This window comes from Labrus bergylta, chromosome 23 (genome assembly GCF_963930695.1).
Source record: "Labrus bergylta chromosome 23, fLabBer1.1, whole genome shotgun sequence".
Lineage (NCBI taxonomy): Eukaryota > Metazoa > Chordata > Actinopteri > Labriformes > Labridae > Labrus > Labrus bergylta.
In genome coordinates this window covers 14,264,746-14,284,345 of record NC_089217.1, presented here as the reverse complement: position 1 = coordinate 14,284,345, position 19,600 = coordinate 14,264,746, and the positions used below count along the sequence as shown (strand labels likewise).

Here is a 19,600-nt window from a genome sequence, read left to right as displayed (position 1 = left end):
GTCTAAAAAAAGAAAGGATGTGTGACTCGTGTGGCGTGTGATCATACCTGGTTCTCGTTGTAAGGTTTGCGGTGGTGTGAGGCACAGACGGCGAGGATGACGATCATGATGAGCAGAGCTCCACACGACGCCAGGATGGCGATCAGGGTTTTATTATCCGTCGGTTTCTTTAAGTGGAGAAAACAACAAAATACTTTTTACATCTGCACTCTTGTTAATTAGGCTGCAAGCGTGTGCATATGATAAAGGTTTCTTCTTTTTTCTTTTTTACCTGAGGCCTCTTTATACATATTCTGGGTACTAAATGACTGAGAGACAAATAGTTTGGAATTGATCCAGGTGAGTTCTTCAGCCAACAGTCTTAAGATGGGCTGCAACGTAACACTAGGGGGCAATGCAGCCAATCACAGTGTGTCCATAGAATTGGATTGGGGGCGGCAGTATCAGTAGTTTGTAAGGACATGGGTTGGGAACCGTGGGATGGCCGGTTTAAGACCAGGTGCGGACCAAAGTGTGGAAGTTTTGTTAGCCAGAAGGAGACACCCAACAGCTTTGGCATGCTACCTGTGTAGCAGTGTGTAGCAGCCCCGCTGTGACATGTCTCCATTAATGCACGTCCAGGTCCTGTGTGTGCGTCTGTGTGTATTTCAGGCCCATGTATGTGAAAAGCACGAGTGTCGCTGACAAACTCAGATTATTATTCTTAGTGACAACATTACAGGGAACGACGTTTTTTGTTTGTTGTTTGTTAAGGTAAGGTCCTTTTTTGAACCAGACACGTCCCTTACATCACGCTGCTCAAAGCCACCATGGACAATAACTCAGACATTTCTTGTTGGAGTTGCTGTTCTCCTGCTGCCTCATTCTTAGTGCCTTCATTTCACAGACAATCAAGACCTTTAGTGGACATCTGCGCTCAGGAGAAGTTGCATCATTACGGCCTGTTTCATGCAATCCACTGGAGCAACTCCAAAACCTTTTGTACCTGTTTGTCACTTTATGTGACATGTTCAAAGAAGTTAAAAACTCTTACCTTGTTGATTTCTTCATAGATCTCCATTGCCAGTTTGGTTTTGACTGTGAGATCAGTTTGAATGAGTTTGTGAGCAGAGAGTATATATAAACTTAAATAAATGTGACTTTTACTTCCAGAGGGAAGAAGCGGCTTTACCTTTCCCGTTGATCTCCACAACGTCAAACTGGACTCTGTCGTGATGCCTCCATGTCAGAGTGCAGTTTCCATCCTGCATGTTCACCATCAGCCGCTTGCACACCTCCACCAGATCATGCTTTTTGTCTTCCTGGAGGTAAAAATGACACAATTTCAAACAAACTAAATAAATCCACAGACATATTATGTATTTCAGCTTGGCCTCTAAGTGAGTGTCAGAGTTTGGACAGGAAGGTTAGATGTTGCAGCCGAGGTCACATATTCCTGTGCGGTGACGTGAGGATTATTTCTGGTGTGTGATGATGATGATGGAGGACTACTGCTGTCTACGACATCACACAGACAGTATGAGTATATATGAAAGAGGTGTGGGAACGTCGGAAACAAGTGAAAGGCAGGAAGCATTCCCACTAAGACACTTTTTCCATCCAGTGACTGGAATCTTTTTTTTTTCTATAGCGAGCTTCACTGCTTCCTGTCCTCCAGGTTGCTGAAAACTCAGAGTCTGGACGAAACACCCAGAGACTCCTCTCGAGGGGGGCGGGGTGTAGATGTTTTTACAGTTGGAGGGAGTGGTGTACGAGCCGAGTGCTGAAGATAATTACACACAACTCCAGATGAATCCCTGAGTTGATTTGTGTCTTATGGATGTTTTTAAACCATCTCTTTCGTCATTGATTCGTAACAGCAGCTCAATTTCTTGCAAGCTGTTAAGCTGTTTTTTATCCCCCTTGAGCTCCAGCATGAAACCAAAACAAACTGCTATTAGGCCACACCTCCTCCATCCTGAAGCCTCCGCTCTCCTCCAGACACACACCTCCAACACACCTCCACTTGCGTTCGCCTGGAGGAGTTAATCGCAAGCGGCAGACAAAATTGCCCTGTTTGAGCTGTGATCCCCTGTGTCCTGCATTGTTGTGTTAGCATGCTACTGTTAGCGCTCTTTAGTTAGCTCGTACCTTCACATTGCGTGTAAACTGACACAGAATGAGCGTGATCTAAAAACTCTTACTAACATCCAAATAATCCGTGAGTATGTTCTTCTTCTTCTCTCTTGTCCTTGACTAAAACAGTTTTTATACACAAGGGGAGGAGCCGGCCGTCCCGTCCATGTAAACACAGCTCTGACAACAACACAGCCAGCGGGACTCGAGCTTCTCACTCATTGTAGACAGTCATGACTCAGAGACACATCGTCTTAAATGTTGCACGTTCTTTCTTTAATATTGTGTCTTCAAAAAGGAGAGAAAAGTTGTGCGACAGTAAATGTATGAGCAGCTGCCCCGATGAAAGCATGAAGGTAGATGATTAAACACAACACGTCTTATTGTTCTTGTTCTCCCTGCAGGATGTTACACAATAACCGGACATCATTAATTAGTCCGCACGTTTGGGAGTAAATGTCAGAGGAGAAAGGAGTGGAAGGGTGCGGGTCTGCCTCCCATGGACGGGACAATGGCAGAGGTTTGAGGAGCCACCGTGGAAGAACCGTGTTTATTATCACATATGGACTGTTCAGGAATCGAAAGAATCTGATGCAGATTCAAAGAAACAAAATCTTACCTCTTGTCCCGTGTTTAGAGAATACTGCAGAACATAAACAAACAGAAAAAGACATCAGTTAAACAAATCAGAGTATCGTTAATATATTAATGTGTTTTAAAAAAAAAGCTTAAAAAACCTACAACAAACGTCTTCAGCTGAGCGCCTGAGGTCGTATCAAAGGTGGTGGGGATCTGGGAGGCAGTGGTTCCAGCTCGTGTCCCTGAGGTTCCTCCTGCTAGAGGTCCTGCTTTGGTGAGGGTGGAGGGGGAGCTGGTGGTCCCAGTGTTCCCAACAGGCCCCGGGTCCTTCGATGCCGTCGGCTGTTGGTTTGTCATCGTCACGGTCATTTTCTCTGAACCTTCAACGACAGACAAGATCACAGATAAAAGACTGTCTCCAGAGAGTGACGCACGACCCTCCAAGCCAACCAGGAACATACTAAGACAGCAAAAGCAAACCGAATTTTAACCCCTAAGCTAAGTCGGCGAGGTCAGGTGACGTCACTCAGGTGTGTTATTTCCCTGTCGGGGTCTCACCTCCTCCCCCGCCCTGCTGGCTCGTCCTGGATGTGATGGTCGTGTGACTCGTGGTCGGCTGCCCTGGGCCTGGAGCACCTGTCGAGTTACTTGTGGGGTTTGTAGTCCCCACATTACCTGGACCTCCCGGCTGTGTTACAGGCGATCCAGTGCCAGGTGACACCCCGCTGGATCCAGAGGGTTTTGTCGTCAGTATTATGGGAGCACTGGAGGAAACCACGGAACCTGCTGCTGCTGTTGCTGCTGCCGTTGTTGCTGCTGCCGTTGTTTGCAGCTGGATCAGGGTCGTGGACGGGTTGTTCAGCTGCGTTGTAGACCCAGCAGTGAGGCTAATGGCGGTAGTTGCTGTCTGGTTGTTTGGGACAGAGGTCACTGCTGGTGTGGTGGAGGCTGGTTTATCTGTGCCGGTAGTGAGCACTGTGACAGTGGGACTGGTGGGTGCACTGTTTGTCGTAGCCTCCGTGGCAGCAGTTGACACAGTGTTGTTTGTGTTATTATCGATTGTCATCGGCACTGCAGTGATTGTAGCATTGTTGTTTGACACAAAAGTCTTGTTCTCAGCGTCAGTGTTTGCAGAGACGATGTGAAACAGGAAGCCTGTGGAGGGAGGGAAAAAACACAATTATTACAAACAGAAGACTAACAATGAAAAGACATCAACCGGTGGGAATGATTCATATATATATATGAATGTTCATATAAACATTGCATACAAACATTGGGAAATAGAGCAAAATGTTGAGACACAACACTGTTACCATAATACCGTTGTTCTCCAGCGTAGCTCCAAGAAATAAAAAGACACATTGAGGAAATATCAGCCGATGGAGTCGTTTCAGTATGACTCAAAATCGGATCAAGAACAGCCTGAAATCCGCCAATGTACATCCAGCTTGAGCAATGTGGGTTTTGATCGGAACCAGTGGGAGTCGCCCCTTTGCTGGACATTAGGAAGACTGCAGGTTGAAAGCACTTGCTCATTGGCTTCACTCTTAAAACCAAGAGGCTACGTCCACTTCATACAGTCTATGGCTCAAACACGATAAACAGCTGAGGGGAACTTTTAGTGAAAGTTCTTTGTTTGGTTCACCACAACAGGCACTTATTAATACACATATTAACACATTGTGATTCATTCCATTGTTTATACATAAATATGGACTAGCACAGCATTAACACTAAATAAAAGACTGTCTCTAAAGTCGTAGTCGAGGGCCTCTGAAGGGTGATCATGGCGACCTCTGCTCCCTGACTTCCTGCAGGTGGGACAGCTGTGAGCTTCACTCTCGGCGCTCCATCTTCTTCTGTTCCTTTATTTTTAGCCACCAGGACAGGATGCCGCACACAATAAACTTGGAAGCACCACACCCGCGACCACGGCCCCTTCGGAGTGCCCCTCCAACAATCCTCGGCTGACTCCAAGTCCGCAAAACAATGGCACACATCCCCCCCCACACACCCTCCCCAAAGCTTTCTGACCTCCACCCACCTACACAACATCCACACACATAGAGGCATTGGATCTCATAAGGAGACAAAAACACATGTAACTACTTTAAGGAGCTTTTAGCATGTTTGAGCTAATTCATCTGAAATTACTCGACTCCACAGGAGCACACGTTGACCAAACATTCCTGATATCAGTCACAACTTGGGCGTTAAAATATGTATGTTGTGGCCTTTGTTAACTATGTATGACATCTTTCGTTCTTCCCTCTTTTACAATTTCTAAAACCCCAAAAATCAGCTCGTAACTCTGTGACAAGATGCTTTTAGTTTCAATGTCAGGTGAGGTAGGCTCCTTTAAACGCTCTCAAGGTTTTTCATCTCATCTGTACAATTTCAAAGTATATTTCTGTTTTATTTCATTCAATTTCAAACAGTTGATGAACTAAATTGTCACAACACTTGAACACACCATGAGGTTAATGTCAGGAGGGATCAGATAAGAGTCCGTTGTGGTGAAGTGGAGGCTGGTGGAGCCGAGTCTGCGCTCTCTCCGTAACACATTGAAACTGAAGTTATCAGCTGACAGCTCGACGGGACAAAGAGAGACGCGCTGTCAGGGTCTACACTCACAGGAGGACTTTGATTTAGATGAGTGTACACGGCCTTTTAACTGTGTCGACACTGTGTGACAGCGTGTCAGATTTGTCGACTCTTATTCAAACCTTGGTTTTGTGCAAATTATTTGTCGAAACTTAAATAAGGGTCTTCCGACTACTCAAAGAGCTTTTGCACCTCAGGTCACATCTACACTTTCACACACTGATGGTAGAGGTCGCTGTGTAAAGTGACCATCAGTACTTACTAATCCATTCATACACATTCACAAGTACGCACATGCACATTCAGGGTTAAGTGTCTCACCAAAGGACACATCGGACATGTAACTACAGGAGCTGGGGATCGAACACCTGACTGTCCAACTGAGCCACAGCTGCCTAAATAGATACACTGATTGATGGACTTCCACTGGGTGACAAGTGGAGACTCTAGGGAGGCGCGTTTAGCTCATGAAACCGTGAGAATTTCCAGCATCACATCTTAAGAGGAGAATAGATAGGCTGGTGTTCAGTATAATTTTCCAGAGATGACACAGTGACCAAACCTTTCCTGTTAAAAGTGCTCAACTGCCAGCAAATTCCACCAAATCTGTTTATCATTTTCTCCTCTCGCTCTCTCTCTCTCTCTCTCTCTCTCTCTCTCTCTCTCTCTCTCTTTCGCTCTCTCTCAGGAGTGGCATCGTGTTCGCTGTGACCCCCGCTGACCCCATCTGTCAGTGACGCGTCTGTTTCTTAGTGTTCGACAGCACCGACCGATCTGCTGCTATCAGAACCCCGGCTGTTTTTACCTCACCCACACATTCCTCAGCACACTGCTTCCTCTAACACACACACACACACACACACAGACACACACACGCACACACACGTACACACACACACATCAGCACCTGTACTCTGTCGAATCCTCCACCTCTGCCATCGTCTCGTTTCAACACAACAAACGCCCTTTTCCTGCTTTGTTTCTTTCTAATGACTTTACCGGCTACTTAAAACACTTTCAGTATAAAATAATTCTTACTAGAATCCCAGTAATAACTTATTTGAGGAGAAGCTGATCAGTTGAAAATATCTGAATCATCTTGATGAAATAATTGTGAGTTATCTGAAGAATTAATATCATCACAAACTCTCAAACTGAGGCACTCGGCAACACGGAGCATGATGACGCAACCTCATTTGAATTCCATGTGACCCCATGTTGGGACCCCAAGGTTGGACAGGCCTGACTAGGGGCTTTATTTTCCTCCCAGGTCTTGTTGCCACCCAATCAGAGCAAAACGAAGACTATATGTATGGACGTAAAGTCATCCGATCGACAAAATAACACGTATCATGCTGTGGCTTGTGTGATGTGTCACACAGGAAACTTCACGCAACATGTTAGGTACGGCTTTAGTTAACTAGGGACAATGAATGTTGAATGAATTGAATCATACATTAAGTTCACACAGTGAGCTAAAGCAAAGCTCCAAACAAAGTCTTACGACTTCATGCTCTACGACTGACAGATGTTAAATGAAGTGGATGTTTTGGAAACCAGGGAGGGAAGAGAGATAACAAGCTGGGAGTTAACATTTTGTTCCACTGGCTCCAAGTGGCAAAAAAAATAATCACTATGGGATAAGATTACTTTTGCAAATATGTGCCTTTTACCCCCCAAAAAAGCAGCATGAATTTTTATTGCATCTGCACAGGATGATGCAAATATTCAGTTAGAATATTCTCTCTGTGTAGTGTGTGTGTGTGTGTGTGTATATGTGTGTTTCTGTATGTACACGTTTTGTCTTTGAGGTGCCGAGAAGTTGATGTCACATCCTGCTCGATCTGATCTAGAAATAAAAAGCCAGCTTCCTGTTCCACTTTCTCTCTTTCGGAGCTAAACCAACCATTTGTTTGATGTAGCTCTTTGTGTTCACACCTCACACCCCTTCATGCGCTCACACACACCTGCACGTACACCACTGATACAGACCAAACGCACCTCATATCTGTTGTTTTTTGTTTATTTATTCACATTTATTTTGGCAACTCCATCCTCCCGTCTTTTGTCTCCAACTCAGCAGCATATCACTCCACTTACAGACTCACAGTGTAGAAAACATGGACGTCATCTCAGTGAAGTCCCCCACTGGTTTCTGGACAGGCGTTATGAAGCCCAACAAGGGCGGCCGCCATATTGGAAATGCTGACTTGAGCATAATTTCGATTCAACCGAGCAAGAGGAAAAGTGGCGGGGCTAAGCTACAACGACCACCTGTCAATCAACTCAGCCACACCCCTAATTATGCAAATGTATAATAAATAACTTTCAACCTTAATAAAATAAAAACGCAAGAGTTATGAAGCAAATCACCCTGTGTGCTCTTTGTACCAATACATGCACGAGCTACAGACACCAAAACTGTTTTTTTTACCAGGCTGTAAACGTGTTTATTTTAAATGGACGTTCATTTATGGGACCTATTGGGGATTCTTTGGCGTTCGGAGCCAGACTCAAGTGGACGCTCAAGGAACTGCAGTTTCGTTTTTTCAGCATCAAAGGTTGCTGCTTGGAACAACTTCAAAAAATGTTTTGCCTTTTCACAAAGCAAAATAAAAACCTGCACGGACTTCCTCTAGCTCTCTACGACCTCTCTGACCTCAGCGTGCGGATCTCGTCTCAGAGAGTGTAGACGGTGTGGTGTTGTATTGTTGTTATTCTGTTTGTGTCGGGGTGTGTCCTCTCCAGCCGACTGTGTGTGGGGGTCAGACGGACGAGGGTGTGAGAACCGACCTGCTGTCCTTTCCCTGGCTCTTCTCCTCTCTCATTCTTGGCTCTCGGCAGCGTCAGGAAACACTTCTGTTGATTTGATCCTGAAGGTGACTTCTAATTCTGTTAAACGTCTCAACGAATGAATGCTGGTTTAGTGCCAGCTGATTCTATTGTTCCCACTGATGTTTATGTATACATTCATATAAGTTACACAAAGACAGCTAACATGTGTCTGTCATGTCATATCCTTTAAGTCATGTATTTAGTTCATCTGTTTTCATGTTACTGTAACTCGTGTATTGCTTTACCTTCTATCTGTGTTCCTCTCCTCACCTTTGTGATCATTTGCCCCGCCTTTATTGTTTTCACCTGTGTCTGATCTGTCTCACCTGTCCCTGATTAACCTCACCGTATAAATGACCTTCCCAGAGCCTCGGCCTGTTTGAGTTTTCAACTCTGGTGTGACTGTTTCCTCGTTGCGCTCCTTTTGTTTTCAAACGTTTCCCTGCTCCTTATAATTTTATTTGTGGACCTTTAATCTCCTGTAACTCTTGTTTGTTTTGGACATTTTCGTTCAAGTTGAATGAACCTCAAAGTCTGCAATTGGGTCCGTTTCGATGCAGTTAGATAAATCTAAAGTGAGCCATAAGCTACCCTTTGGTAAGATGAAAAGTGGTGAAAAATGTGCTCTTGGATTTTTTTTTAAATCTAGGTTGGAAAAACGGGTGTTGAGTTAAACTTAAGGAACTTTGTTTTTCTTTTAGTGATAGCTCATAAAAACACCTGAACTGTGTTTATCACATGACATATTGCATATTTTTCTCCTATCGTGCAACCTGAGTGCAATCACCATATATTGCATGAAGTTGTGGTAATGACACGTTTCTTTGGGGTTTTCAGATGAAATGCTGAGCAGTTTCAGATCGTCCTCCAAAGCAATCAGAAAATCTACAATACTAAATAGTTAAAGACCATTACTGAAGGTTGTACGTGATCCTTAGATCTCCCAATCCTCTGCGTCCTGATCCACCCTTGAAGCTGCTCCTTTAGTCGGCCCGCGGAGCGTGACGATTGTTTAGCCTGAATTCACTCAGACTAAGTGGAGGTCCAGAGGAGGTCACAGGGTGCTCTCTGTCTCCCTGCCCTCCCTACAGGGGGTCCCAGTGTTTGGTCTCCGGGGGCGTCACCCCCATCCTGTCCAGTGTGAGAACCTCCGTGCGCACACATTAAAGGAGGCTGGCGGTGTGGTCTGAGGGTGGAGACGCGCTAAATTGTCTTCCCTTCCTGGCTGCCATGTTGTAAATAAATGCCCAATGAACACACGCACACACTGCCCCACACACACTGGAGAAACAGAGGGGACAGGTTTATTGCTCTCTGCCTCAGCTAATACTATTGATATCATTTGTTCTCATTCAGCCACAAGACCATTAGCAACGTCCAACTCTAATTTGGGGAAATGTTTGTCTTCCTCTTTAATCCTGACTGTTTGATGGCGGCTGCGGTCAGCGGTCGACACACCAGTCAAGTTCTTTGACACCAAACTGGATACCAGTTTGTTAAAGGGAATGGTATTGTGCATGGGTTTATTTTCAAGCCGCAAAACAGGAGAGAAATCAGACAAGGATCAACCCCTAATTTTACAAAATATCCTTAATTTAGCGTTGAAGAATAAACAGTGAAATAAGACGATTGTTACTTTTCACATATGCATGAAACTCCTGGAAGTTTCCGGACTATGCCAGACTTTTTCCTGCCAGCTCCCTGGTGACGTTTTCTGCAAGAAGTCAGGGTGAGCTGCTGTGTGAACACACTAGTGGGCAGCCAGTTTTATACTTTGTGAAAATAAAGAAGGGGCTTCTTACTCTTTTTCTGCTGGCCAGTATGTTTGCTTATAAGAGAACTGTCATTATAGCTTGGACTGTGTTGCTTTGTCCATCTTATATTTTCTGCAGGGTCTTTTTGTCTTGCCTCCTGAGACCCCGTCCCGTCTCATTCAACAGGGAGAACTTTAAGTTGTGAGAATGTGTGAACAGTGATTCAGCTTGTGTACGTGTGTGTGGATGTGTGTGTCGGTTGTCCATGCAGCCTGCTCGGCCCTCTGACTGTAACCACGGTTAGATGTGCGTCTGAGCGTGAACATACACTGCAGAGAGTAAATAAATAAATGTAGCTGTCGGCTCAAAGCCCCCGCGGGACAAAGCTGCCCCGTTAGCTTGCTGACAGGCCACACAAAGACCCCTCCGGCCCCCACGTGCAGCCATGCAAGCGCTGGATACTCCCTCACTGCAGACCCGGGTCTTTTCAGGCTCCCAGCTGCCCCCCGTCCTCGACCCAATCAGAGGGGTAATTCAAAGCTTCATGGGACTCAGAGGGGCTTTTAGGGGCGGGAAGAGGGGAGGGAGGGAAGGGTCTGTACATTGTGGTGAGGGGGGAGGGGGGGGGGGATGAGGAGCTGTGAATGTTAGAACACTCTGCAGGAATAAAAGAGCGACAAGTGAAAGGGAGGAGCGAGGGAGGAGGGGGAGGAGGAGAAGGAGGGGGAGAAAGTGAAGAGGGGTTTGAGATGCTGTAAATCTAACCGCCACAGGGAAATGACCACACACACGCGCGCACACACACACACACATTTAACATCACACACACTATCCTCCATCAACACACTCCCTGTCCTTGGAAACCAGACTGGTATGTGTGTCCGTGTGTGTTTTGCAGTGGGGTGCGCTGGTGGTAAAAGTTCAATGTTAGGGCGCCGTCAAACTCCCTTTTTACACACAAACACACAAACGCACACACACACACACAGACATTTCTCAGATGGTAGAATTAGATAAAAAGAGCAAAAGGGCAGTGAGTAAGGCCGAGTAAGAATGTGTGTAATGTGGTGAATTTATAGCAGAAAAAAAGATCAAATCAAAACTATTCCTGTGTTCAAGAATACACCAAAATATAATTCAGTATATAAGGTCGCTTTCACGGATGAAGTCCGGTTTTGTTAAGCGCGCTCAGAGCCTGTCAAACGTTGTGTACTGTAGCCATCCGTCATTAGCTGGTGCTGTACCTCCGGTCGGTGGCTACTGCCATCTACGGCCCAACACTGAACTATGACCCCGAAAAGTAAACACCAGGAAAGTGGAGGAATGGCATCCCGTAGCGTGATGCAGTTTGTCAGTATTTTCATAAAATTTTTCTATAAAATGGAGATAAAGTAATATGTCAGCTGTGTCAGGTCAAACTGAGCACAGGCATGTGGACGTTAACATGTAAGGAGGACTGAAGGTTGGCAATGCTCACGTTAGCCAACCTATTTGACATCGTTTGTAGACGGCCAAATTCAACCCACAATCCACTGCTTTTGGTTCGCTTCTCTTCATTGGTCCGGATCATGTTCTCACCTTCGGCGAACCGAACTCTGGCGCACTTGGAAGCGAACCTAGACCCCCTGTTTTGAAGCAGACCAGAGTTTGCACCAGAGTTCATCTAAGCACTCAGACCACCCAAAACCAAACAAACTATCCAACAACACAGCGTACCAGAGTTGGTTTCAAACAGACCAAACGGCTTAAGTGTGAATGCACCCTGTATGTTGTTTTCATAGAATCGAGAGCGATTTGTTTCACTTCACACACTCTCCCACATGCACCCATTTAGTGTTTACCTTGAATGTGAGCAGCGAGGGGAGTTTTCACACAAAGTGATGATGCCGATGGAAAAAGTGCTGAGAAAGTGAGGAGGGCGAGATGAAGGGAGGAGAGGAATGAGGAGGCTCTGGATGAGGAGGAGGAGGAGGTGAGAGAAGGTCCTTGGCCGTACCAGCCTCCGCTCTCATTAATGGACACCTGGCTGTGCAGCGTGGCATGCTGGGTAAAGGAGGGGGAGGGGGGTGTGGGGTTACAGTGGAGGTGAAGGAGAGTGTGAGACAGAGATGAAACGTTCAGTTTTACAGGGAACAGATTCACTCCCCTGAAGTAGACCTGAGGCCACATGCCTGCCGTGCCGGACCTTGGAAACAAAATCCAGCACGCGTTCTTCCTTAAAGGGATGCACGAGACCTTCAGGGTTCTGCACGCACGAGACCTTCAGAGGTCCTTGAATCAGGCCAGGAAATGTGGTTGCTCAATTGAAACAGAACAACTTTCTTCTCAGAATAACTTTGAGTCTTACGTCTTCTTGTTTTCTTCCTCTTTGGTTTTCATTCAGCGCTAAATCAAACGGACTGTACCAACCACAAATCAAACTCATTGCAAAACCTTTTCCAAAACATCACTGATGGGGTCATTGCAGCTACAATAACAGACATAAAGATCTATTTGCAAAGACATAAAACATTCCTCCAGTTATCTTCTCCTGAGAAGTTAACAGTTCATTTGTCAAAATTGTGTTCGCAGGTACAGATCGAAAAAACTCCTCATCCTGGTGCAATCAAGGATGCATGAACATTGAAAGACTAAACTTAACAGATGGAAAGTAAGAATTGAAGTGAAGTTGCCAAATGTTGTAAGGGGGGGGGTCCCCTTTTGAGGTTAATGCTATTTGGGGAACCACTGGTATAGAAGTCTTGTGTATCTGCTGCAGAGAGCTTCAGACTGCCGGAGCTGGGATGGAGCTGAGACGCAGCGGAGAGCCAGCAGAAGCTCTCGCATTGACTAAAGTAAAAACCAGTAGTGGAGACGGACCGAACACGCATCTGGTGGAATTCAGGGGTGATTTGTATATGAGGACATTGTGATTTATGGTTTCTTCATGTATGATTGTTTGATTGATTTTCACACAAAAAAAAAATAAAGCTCCAAAAAGACACATGTAAGGCAAAACCAGTGGTTCAAACATGTCTTTGTGCCATCCTGAGAGTCACAAGTTCCTGAATTTCCTTCTTTTTTTTTTTTGGAGAAGAAAAATCTTCTAATTAATGCGAAAGAACGAAGCAATGTTTACTGTTACATCTAACTGAACTGAACCTCAAGTCTGGAAATCTAAGAAACTATTTCCTTAAAATAGATGGCAGGTTCCTTTACAATTAAATGAAAATGTCTTGAAGGAGATCTATTGTGCTCATCCAAATTTAAATACAGACATGCAATGTTACGATGTTGGATGTTTAACTAAACATAGGGGATGTTCTTTTAAACACAGGATACACAGTTGTTGGCGTAATCCTCGGATTTGGTTTCCTGACGCTCTGAACGAGAAGTTACGAGAACTCGGTGAGACTTGGCCATGCAACGTATCAGAGCAAAGCATGGAGCAACATTGTATGACACGCCCACCCGGAAGCTCACTCAAACTTCCCTGCGACTGCAAACAGAGCTTGTCAATGGGAGGAGAGTGGGCATGTGGGGAGACGGGGCCTTAAAGAGACAGTACCTGAAATGAAGCGTTTCAGGCACAGGCTGAATTAAGGGATTTTACTGACGCCAGTATCAGATAAATGAGGAGGTTTTTGAGTTACACATCTCACAAGTGTCCCAGACTGACATCATTAAAGGTGAAAGTGAGGATAATAGATCTCCTTTAAAAGTGTTGTATGACTTGACCTGAGTACTCCTGAGAACAATGATGTCTGAACAACAGTCCGTCTGTGGCTTAAATCAACTCTCCATTTCCAGGAAGCCCCTTTTCGGAAGCCGAACATTTATCTGGAATATTCTGTTTCCTCACATCTCTGCTTTCTGTGTCTCCGCCATGCCGCTCGTTCAAAGCCTCCGAGTGGGAGAGAGAACTCAAAGCCGTCTGCTGCCGCAACGCCCAACTTGGGAACCGCTCTGTTGATAAAGTTGTGTTTTTTTTCCGATCTATTGTTCTCAGTTCTCTCCCATGTTCTCCAGTAGGCCGATGTGCCGATGAGTCTCCCCCGGGCCGCTGCTCTCCGACAGACCGACTCTTATCTTGTAGGAAACGGACAAGTCATGAACCCCTGTACGCACCACAGAGATGGTCAGCGTGGGGGTTAGGAAGTCCTGGAGAGAGCTGATAACTGATGATTCGTCCTACACTCCATTATCCAGCAGATGCGTTTAACATCTGACATCACTTTGAGCATTTGATGAGTCACACACACCATATTCTTTACCACAGGAAATAGCAACACAGATACATCTCTACAGTCATCCATCAGATGACAGCGGCTGCAGTTAGAAAGAAAGCTGTCGGGGGCTTGTTTACTCCATGTTCAGTGAAATCCAGATGCTAAGACACGCTGTCTGGAGCTTTATCAGTAGAGGAACGCTGTATTGCTGAGATATGAGTCAGCAACACAGCACTTTCCTCATGAACTACATCGCACATGGGGAGAAACATCTCAAGAGAATTGTTCACAACTCTCTACAGACTCTTTTGATGATCCTGCTGCATGCTAGACGGAGCTACATTCAACCACTGAGGTGCTTCCCTGTGAGATCTCGCATGGTTTAGTGGGGAAGCAGGTGCAAAAAAACACAGACTGATGCTGTGAGAAAAATATATTAAATGTGAAGCCCAAAATTAACCAGTCTGGAGGGAAACATTTGTGGGGAGACACGGTCAATACAGATCGTCTATATGTCAGCGATCACATGATGATGCTAGCTTACTTTAGCATTGGAGCTTGGATTCAACAAGTGTTAGGATACGCAAAAAATGTAATATCACTGAGACAGCTCGGAGAAGTCTGTGAACTGTTCAAGGCGTCTGCGTCAGATCAGATTTTTGCTACAGCTTCTGTTCAAGTCAGAGTGGTTATAATTTCATCTAAAACATCCATAATCTGAGACGAGTCTTAAAACCGGCACTGTGCAATTTCTGGCCGATTCAGACCCGATTTTTGAGCCATATGTCTCATTTTGATGTCGGGCGCTTGCAGTGTGCAATGAGGCATGACGACCGATCACCATTCAAACCGCTCCGCTCCTTAAGAATTTATGACATGTTCGATTATTTTGGTCGCACGACTGCACACAATCACACATGCAGTGGGATCAAATCCACGAGCCGACTCCGGGACTTACCCCTCTTATTGTACCTGCACAAGCTGACAAAGAGCGTCTGAAATCACCATGGCAACAAGAGGCTAGCCCTTTTTTTTACGTGTTATTGACTATGTGCAAACAACTATACATCATGTGACTTAAGAGTGTTTTGTGTAGTTTTTTTTAAATGTCTCACATTGTTTGAGTTTTAACTGGATTACATTTGCACATGCAAATCTCTGCCTTTGCATGAAAAAGGAGACAAAAAGGCATTGTCAATTATTTTGTAATGGATTCATATTCTGTCAAACTCTTCCTACATTTATGTTCAGGGATATACAATGTTTTCTGCTGCTGCTTTAAAGCTGCAGTGAAAAAACGAATTGTCTTAATTATAACAAAAATCTGCAAAGAGAAGATTTATCTGAACTTTAAGGTTTCCAAAAGTTACCAAAAAACAATGAATAAAACTTGCATCAATAACTCATCAGAAGTACAAAACTGCGACTAAACGCGCTCCTGAAAACGTGCAAAACACACGGCACATGCTGAGGATTTCAACACGACTCGTGATAACAGGCTGTTCAAACAGAAACAGATGCACGTTCACAAGCACAAGCACGTTTAAGAGAAAGAAGTGCCGACAGCCTTCAGACTCTCAGACGCTTTTTGGGCACGTTATTCTTTTTCACACGCTCACAAAATACAAAAAAAATCGACTGAATCGACAGAGTGAGAGAGCGGCAGGTGCGTAATTAAAGAAAAACACTTTCACTGCGTCTGAGCCAGGGAGGGAGTGAGGGAGGGGGGTCAGAGTGCACTTCATTATACAGCCTCTGTGTGTGTGTGTGTGTGTGTGTGTGTGTGTGTGTGTGTGTGTGTGTGTGTGTGTGTGTGTGTGTGTGTGTGTGTGTGTGTGTGTGTGTGTGTGTGTGTGTGTGTGTGTGGGATGGGGGGTTACTGGGCAGCCCTTCACTGTGGGATGTTTGGGGGGGGTTCAGGGGGCAGATGTTTCAGCTCTGAGAAACATTCTTATCCTCACTTGAGTACAGATTTTATTCCGTTAGTTGTCTAAAATTGCAAACATGTCTTAAGTTCTCAGCACTAAAAACAAGAGGAGGGGGTCTTTGCAGAGAGGACGCCGCTCTCCTTAATTAGCGCACAAATTGAAGCTCTAAGAAGCACGGGACAAAAAGAGCCGAGAGTGCTGACAAGCAGCAAGCTTCAAGTTCGTCCCTCGTCTTCAGGAAGCATTTTCAGGAGGTTGTTTTTGCTACGTAGAGAATGTAAATTTCCACCGACTGAGTTAAGAACTTAAACTGTTTTTTCTGCACATTTCTGAAACATTTTTAAAATCTTCGTACTGAAGCTTTAGATTTTAAAAAGTGTATATGTGCAGCAGTTGACTCGCAGAATACTCTAAACCAATGAAAACCTTTTAATTCATGTTCGTCCGTCAACCTCACCAAGACGACACATTTCTCTGACTCACTTTGAGAAACAAAGGACGCAGGGTGTCATTTTTCTGAATCCAGCTGATTGTTTTCCTGAGTCAAGGGGCTTCTTTTAAGAGCCCGGTATTTAAACTTTTTCTTACTTGCTTCATCGCATTTCAAACTGTTCTTTAAGTTCTCAGCGAGCATGAATGTTGATTTCTGGAACAGCTCCTTCATGTGTCCAACACTAAAGTTAACCTGCAGGATTTTATAGCTCACCCCAAACTTTGAATACATGTTTAAAAATGGAGTTTGTGTGTCAATGATCATGTTAATGTCTCCATAATGAAACTTGTCTTTTATAGTATGTTCGCCAAAGTGTTTCCATCTCCTTATTTCTCCGTCATGGCATCAAAACAATCGAACACTTTCTGGTTCCAGCTTTCTGCGGCTTGTTTCTTTTATTTGCAGGACATGTTAGTTTTCTGTGTGTCGTTGAAGTTGTGCAGCCTATTCCTCATCAAGGCAATCTTTTGAACCGTTGCAGATTGTTTGCCCTCGTTCGCCGCCACAGATCAGGCCTGTACAAATATAGTATCATCAAATCTAACCCAGTATTCAGGGCTAAATCAGAACTTCCTGAGCGCGGGGTAACAGTGTCACTTCTCCCTCTCCATGGGGAAAGTATGCATCTGAAATCTCAGCTCAAGCTGTTTCACCACAGTCCCCAAAAAGAAGCAGAAACAGTGCTGGCCGGATTAAACTCCCAAACGCAGCGAGTGGTTCAGATCAGCTGCAGCTCCGACATGAAGCTGCTGCTCACACTTTGAAGCACAGCGATACAATCAAACCACACAGCTGGAGGGTCTCAAAGTCTCATAATGACAGCAGAGGAAAGCTACTTTTACTCAGGTATCCAACAACTTTACTTCAGCATGACTCTGAGCTTCTATCTCCAAGTTTCACATTTTCTTTAATCTATCTAAGACACAACAAGTCGACGTCATTTTACATTTTATTCCACTACTTTATTTCATTTTTTTCCCCTTTATGCGATAGGACAGTGGACAGGGTAAACACAGGAGAGAAAGTAGGGAATGACATGTGGGAAACACAGGTCGGACTCGAACCCTGGCCGCCCACCCGCTTGGAGGACTATAGCCTGCTAACATGAGGCGTGACCTCACTGCGAGGCCATCAGCAACCCCACTACTTTATTTTAACAGTGTTTCTAACTTGTTTCATTAAGATATTAAAACTCATCCATCAAGCCATTATCTATAATGCTTATCCCGTTTGAGCTCGTGGTGGCTGGAGTTGATCCCCGCAGACATTGGGCAAGAGGCCGGGGTTACACCCTGGACTGTTTGCCAGTTAATCACAGAGACAGACAACCAGCCACACTCACACTCACACCTACAGACAATGTAGAGTCACCAGTTGACCTAAAGAGCATGTGTTTGGACTGTGGGAGGAAGCCGGAGCACCCGGAGAGAACTCACACAAGCACAGGGAGAACATGCAGACTCCACACAGAGAGGCTCCTGTCAGACGGGGATTCAAACCTGGAACCTCCTCGCTGTGAGGCGACAGCGCTAACCACTGCACCAGACATTAAGATGTTACATTAAAAATACATTAAATACGCTCATGAAATAAGCAGTATAGTAGCATAATAAGATACCAAACTAGTTAAAGTAATTCCCCCTCCATCAACATAAAACATTTCTCTCTTTCATAAAGTTTGAGTCTGAGCCACGGGGACAAGTGTCTTATAATGTACTACTTTAACTTTGACTGTCCGTCACAGCATAAAACTCGTCAATTTAAATATTAAAATACTGAATGAGGCACTGAACGAGGACTTAAATGGGACTTTCACATAGAATTAAACTGAATCTCTATATTGAACTTAATGCTACCGTACCTTTAACTAATTCAAATTTAAAAATGCAACTTTTACCCTCATTGTAATTGAGGTCTTACTACTTTTAAACTCCTCTGACAGACCTGAGCATCTTCAGCTTTACACATATATCCACCACAGGGGCTTTCTTTGTTTTTTCAGAACAGCAACACTCATTTTTAAAGTGAATTTTCTTTTGGAAAAAAGTTAGGAACTCTTGCAACTTAATGTTGATTGAAGGATTTTTACAGTGCAATTTAAAAATGTCTTTAAATATTTGATCAGTACTCAAACTAAAGCAAATAATGTGAGTGATAAAACCTGAAATACAGCATAGTTAATAACCTATTTTTTTATATTTAAAACATCCCGCTGCCACTTTTGAGCAGAATTGACCTTTAAATTCTCAATTTTTAACCTCTTCTTCTTATTCTTTTGAATATTTGCAGTTTGTACTCAGTCAGATATGTAAAAACCTTTCTGCACCATGCAGTGCGATGAAACATATTTCTACAGTTCTCTTCTGTGCGCACCTGTTGCTGCAGCTCTGCAGATGCTCGTTGTTTTATTTCTGTCTTTAAAGCATCAGTAATGCCCTGCAGCTTTGCAGAAACGTTATACCAAATATTAAAAAAGGCCTTTGATACAAAGTTCACAGAGAAAACGCGCGTAACCACCAGGAGAGAAGCCCAGAGAAGCATCCCAGGTGTGTAGGATGTTTTTGGATTGAATCTGTACTCACTGGTTGAAAGCAGCAGCAGCAGCCATGTGATCCTCAGAGTCGCTCTCATCCTGTTTCTTCTTCTCCCAGATGTTTTTTTATCCTTCATGCAGCGCTGCGCACAGATCCCTCACTCCTTCGCTCCTTGGAGACGTTTTGACGCTTTATGAGAAGCGCGAGTTTGACGCCGTACGTCCTGTCACGCCTTTCTGCTTGAATTTGTATCTCGAGTAAATGATCTCGCCCAACGTATTGTTCACTTTTTTTTTTCTCCGTTTAAACTGAAAGCCAAGAATGCTTTTGTGTGTCTCTCTGTGCAGCGGAGTTGGGGATTTGGGGGGAGAGAGTGTTTCTGTGGTCTCCTTGGTGTACCGCTGTTATTCAGTGTCTCTCTACCTTCCTCTCTCTCTCTCTCTCTCTCTCTCTCTCTCTTGCTGCTGTATTGTCCTCTCTCTCCTGCAAAAGTGTTCAGCCTCTAAGTGAGTGTGTGAGTAAGCAGAAGACCAGCAGCTCTGCCCAG

General features: G+C 44.6%; 1 protein-coding gene across 1 annotated transcript in view; it reads right to left on the bottom strand.

The window, feature by feature from the left end:
- Positions 1-19,600, bottom strand: part of podxl (podocalyxin-like) — a 22,575-nt gene extending 2,975 nt beyond the window's left edge. The window contains exons 1-7 of the mRNA XM_020634815.3: positions 19,102-19,600; positions 3,253-3,849; positions 2,857-3,074; positions 2,735-2,758; positions 1,172-1,301; positions 1,034-1,077; positions 48-167 (exon numbers count right to left, since the gene is read on the bottom strand). Of these exons, the coding sequence (XP_020490471.3) occupies positions 48-167; positions 1,034-1,077; positions 1,172-1,301; positions 2,735-2,758; positions 2,857-3,074; positions 3,253-3,849; positions 19,102-19,189 (1,221 nt within the window). The 5' untranslated portion in view covers positions 19,190-19,600. The remainder of the gene's footprint in view (positions 1-47; positions 168-1,033; positions 1,078-1,171; positions 1,302-2,734; positions 2,759-2,856; positions 3,075-3,252; positions 3,850-19,101) is intronic.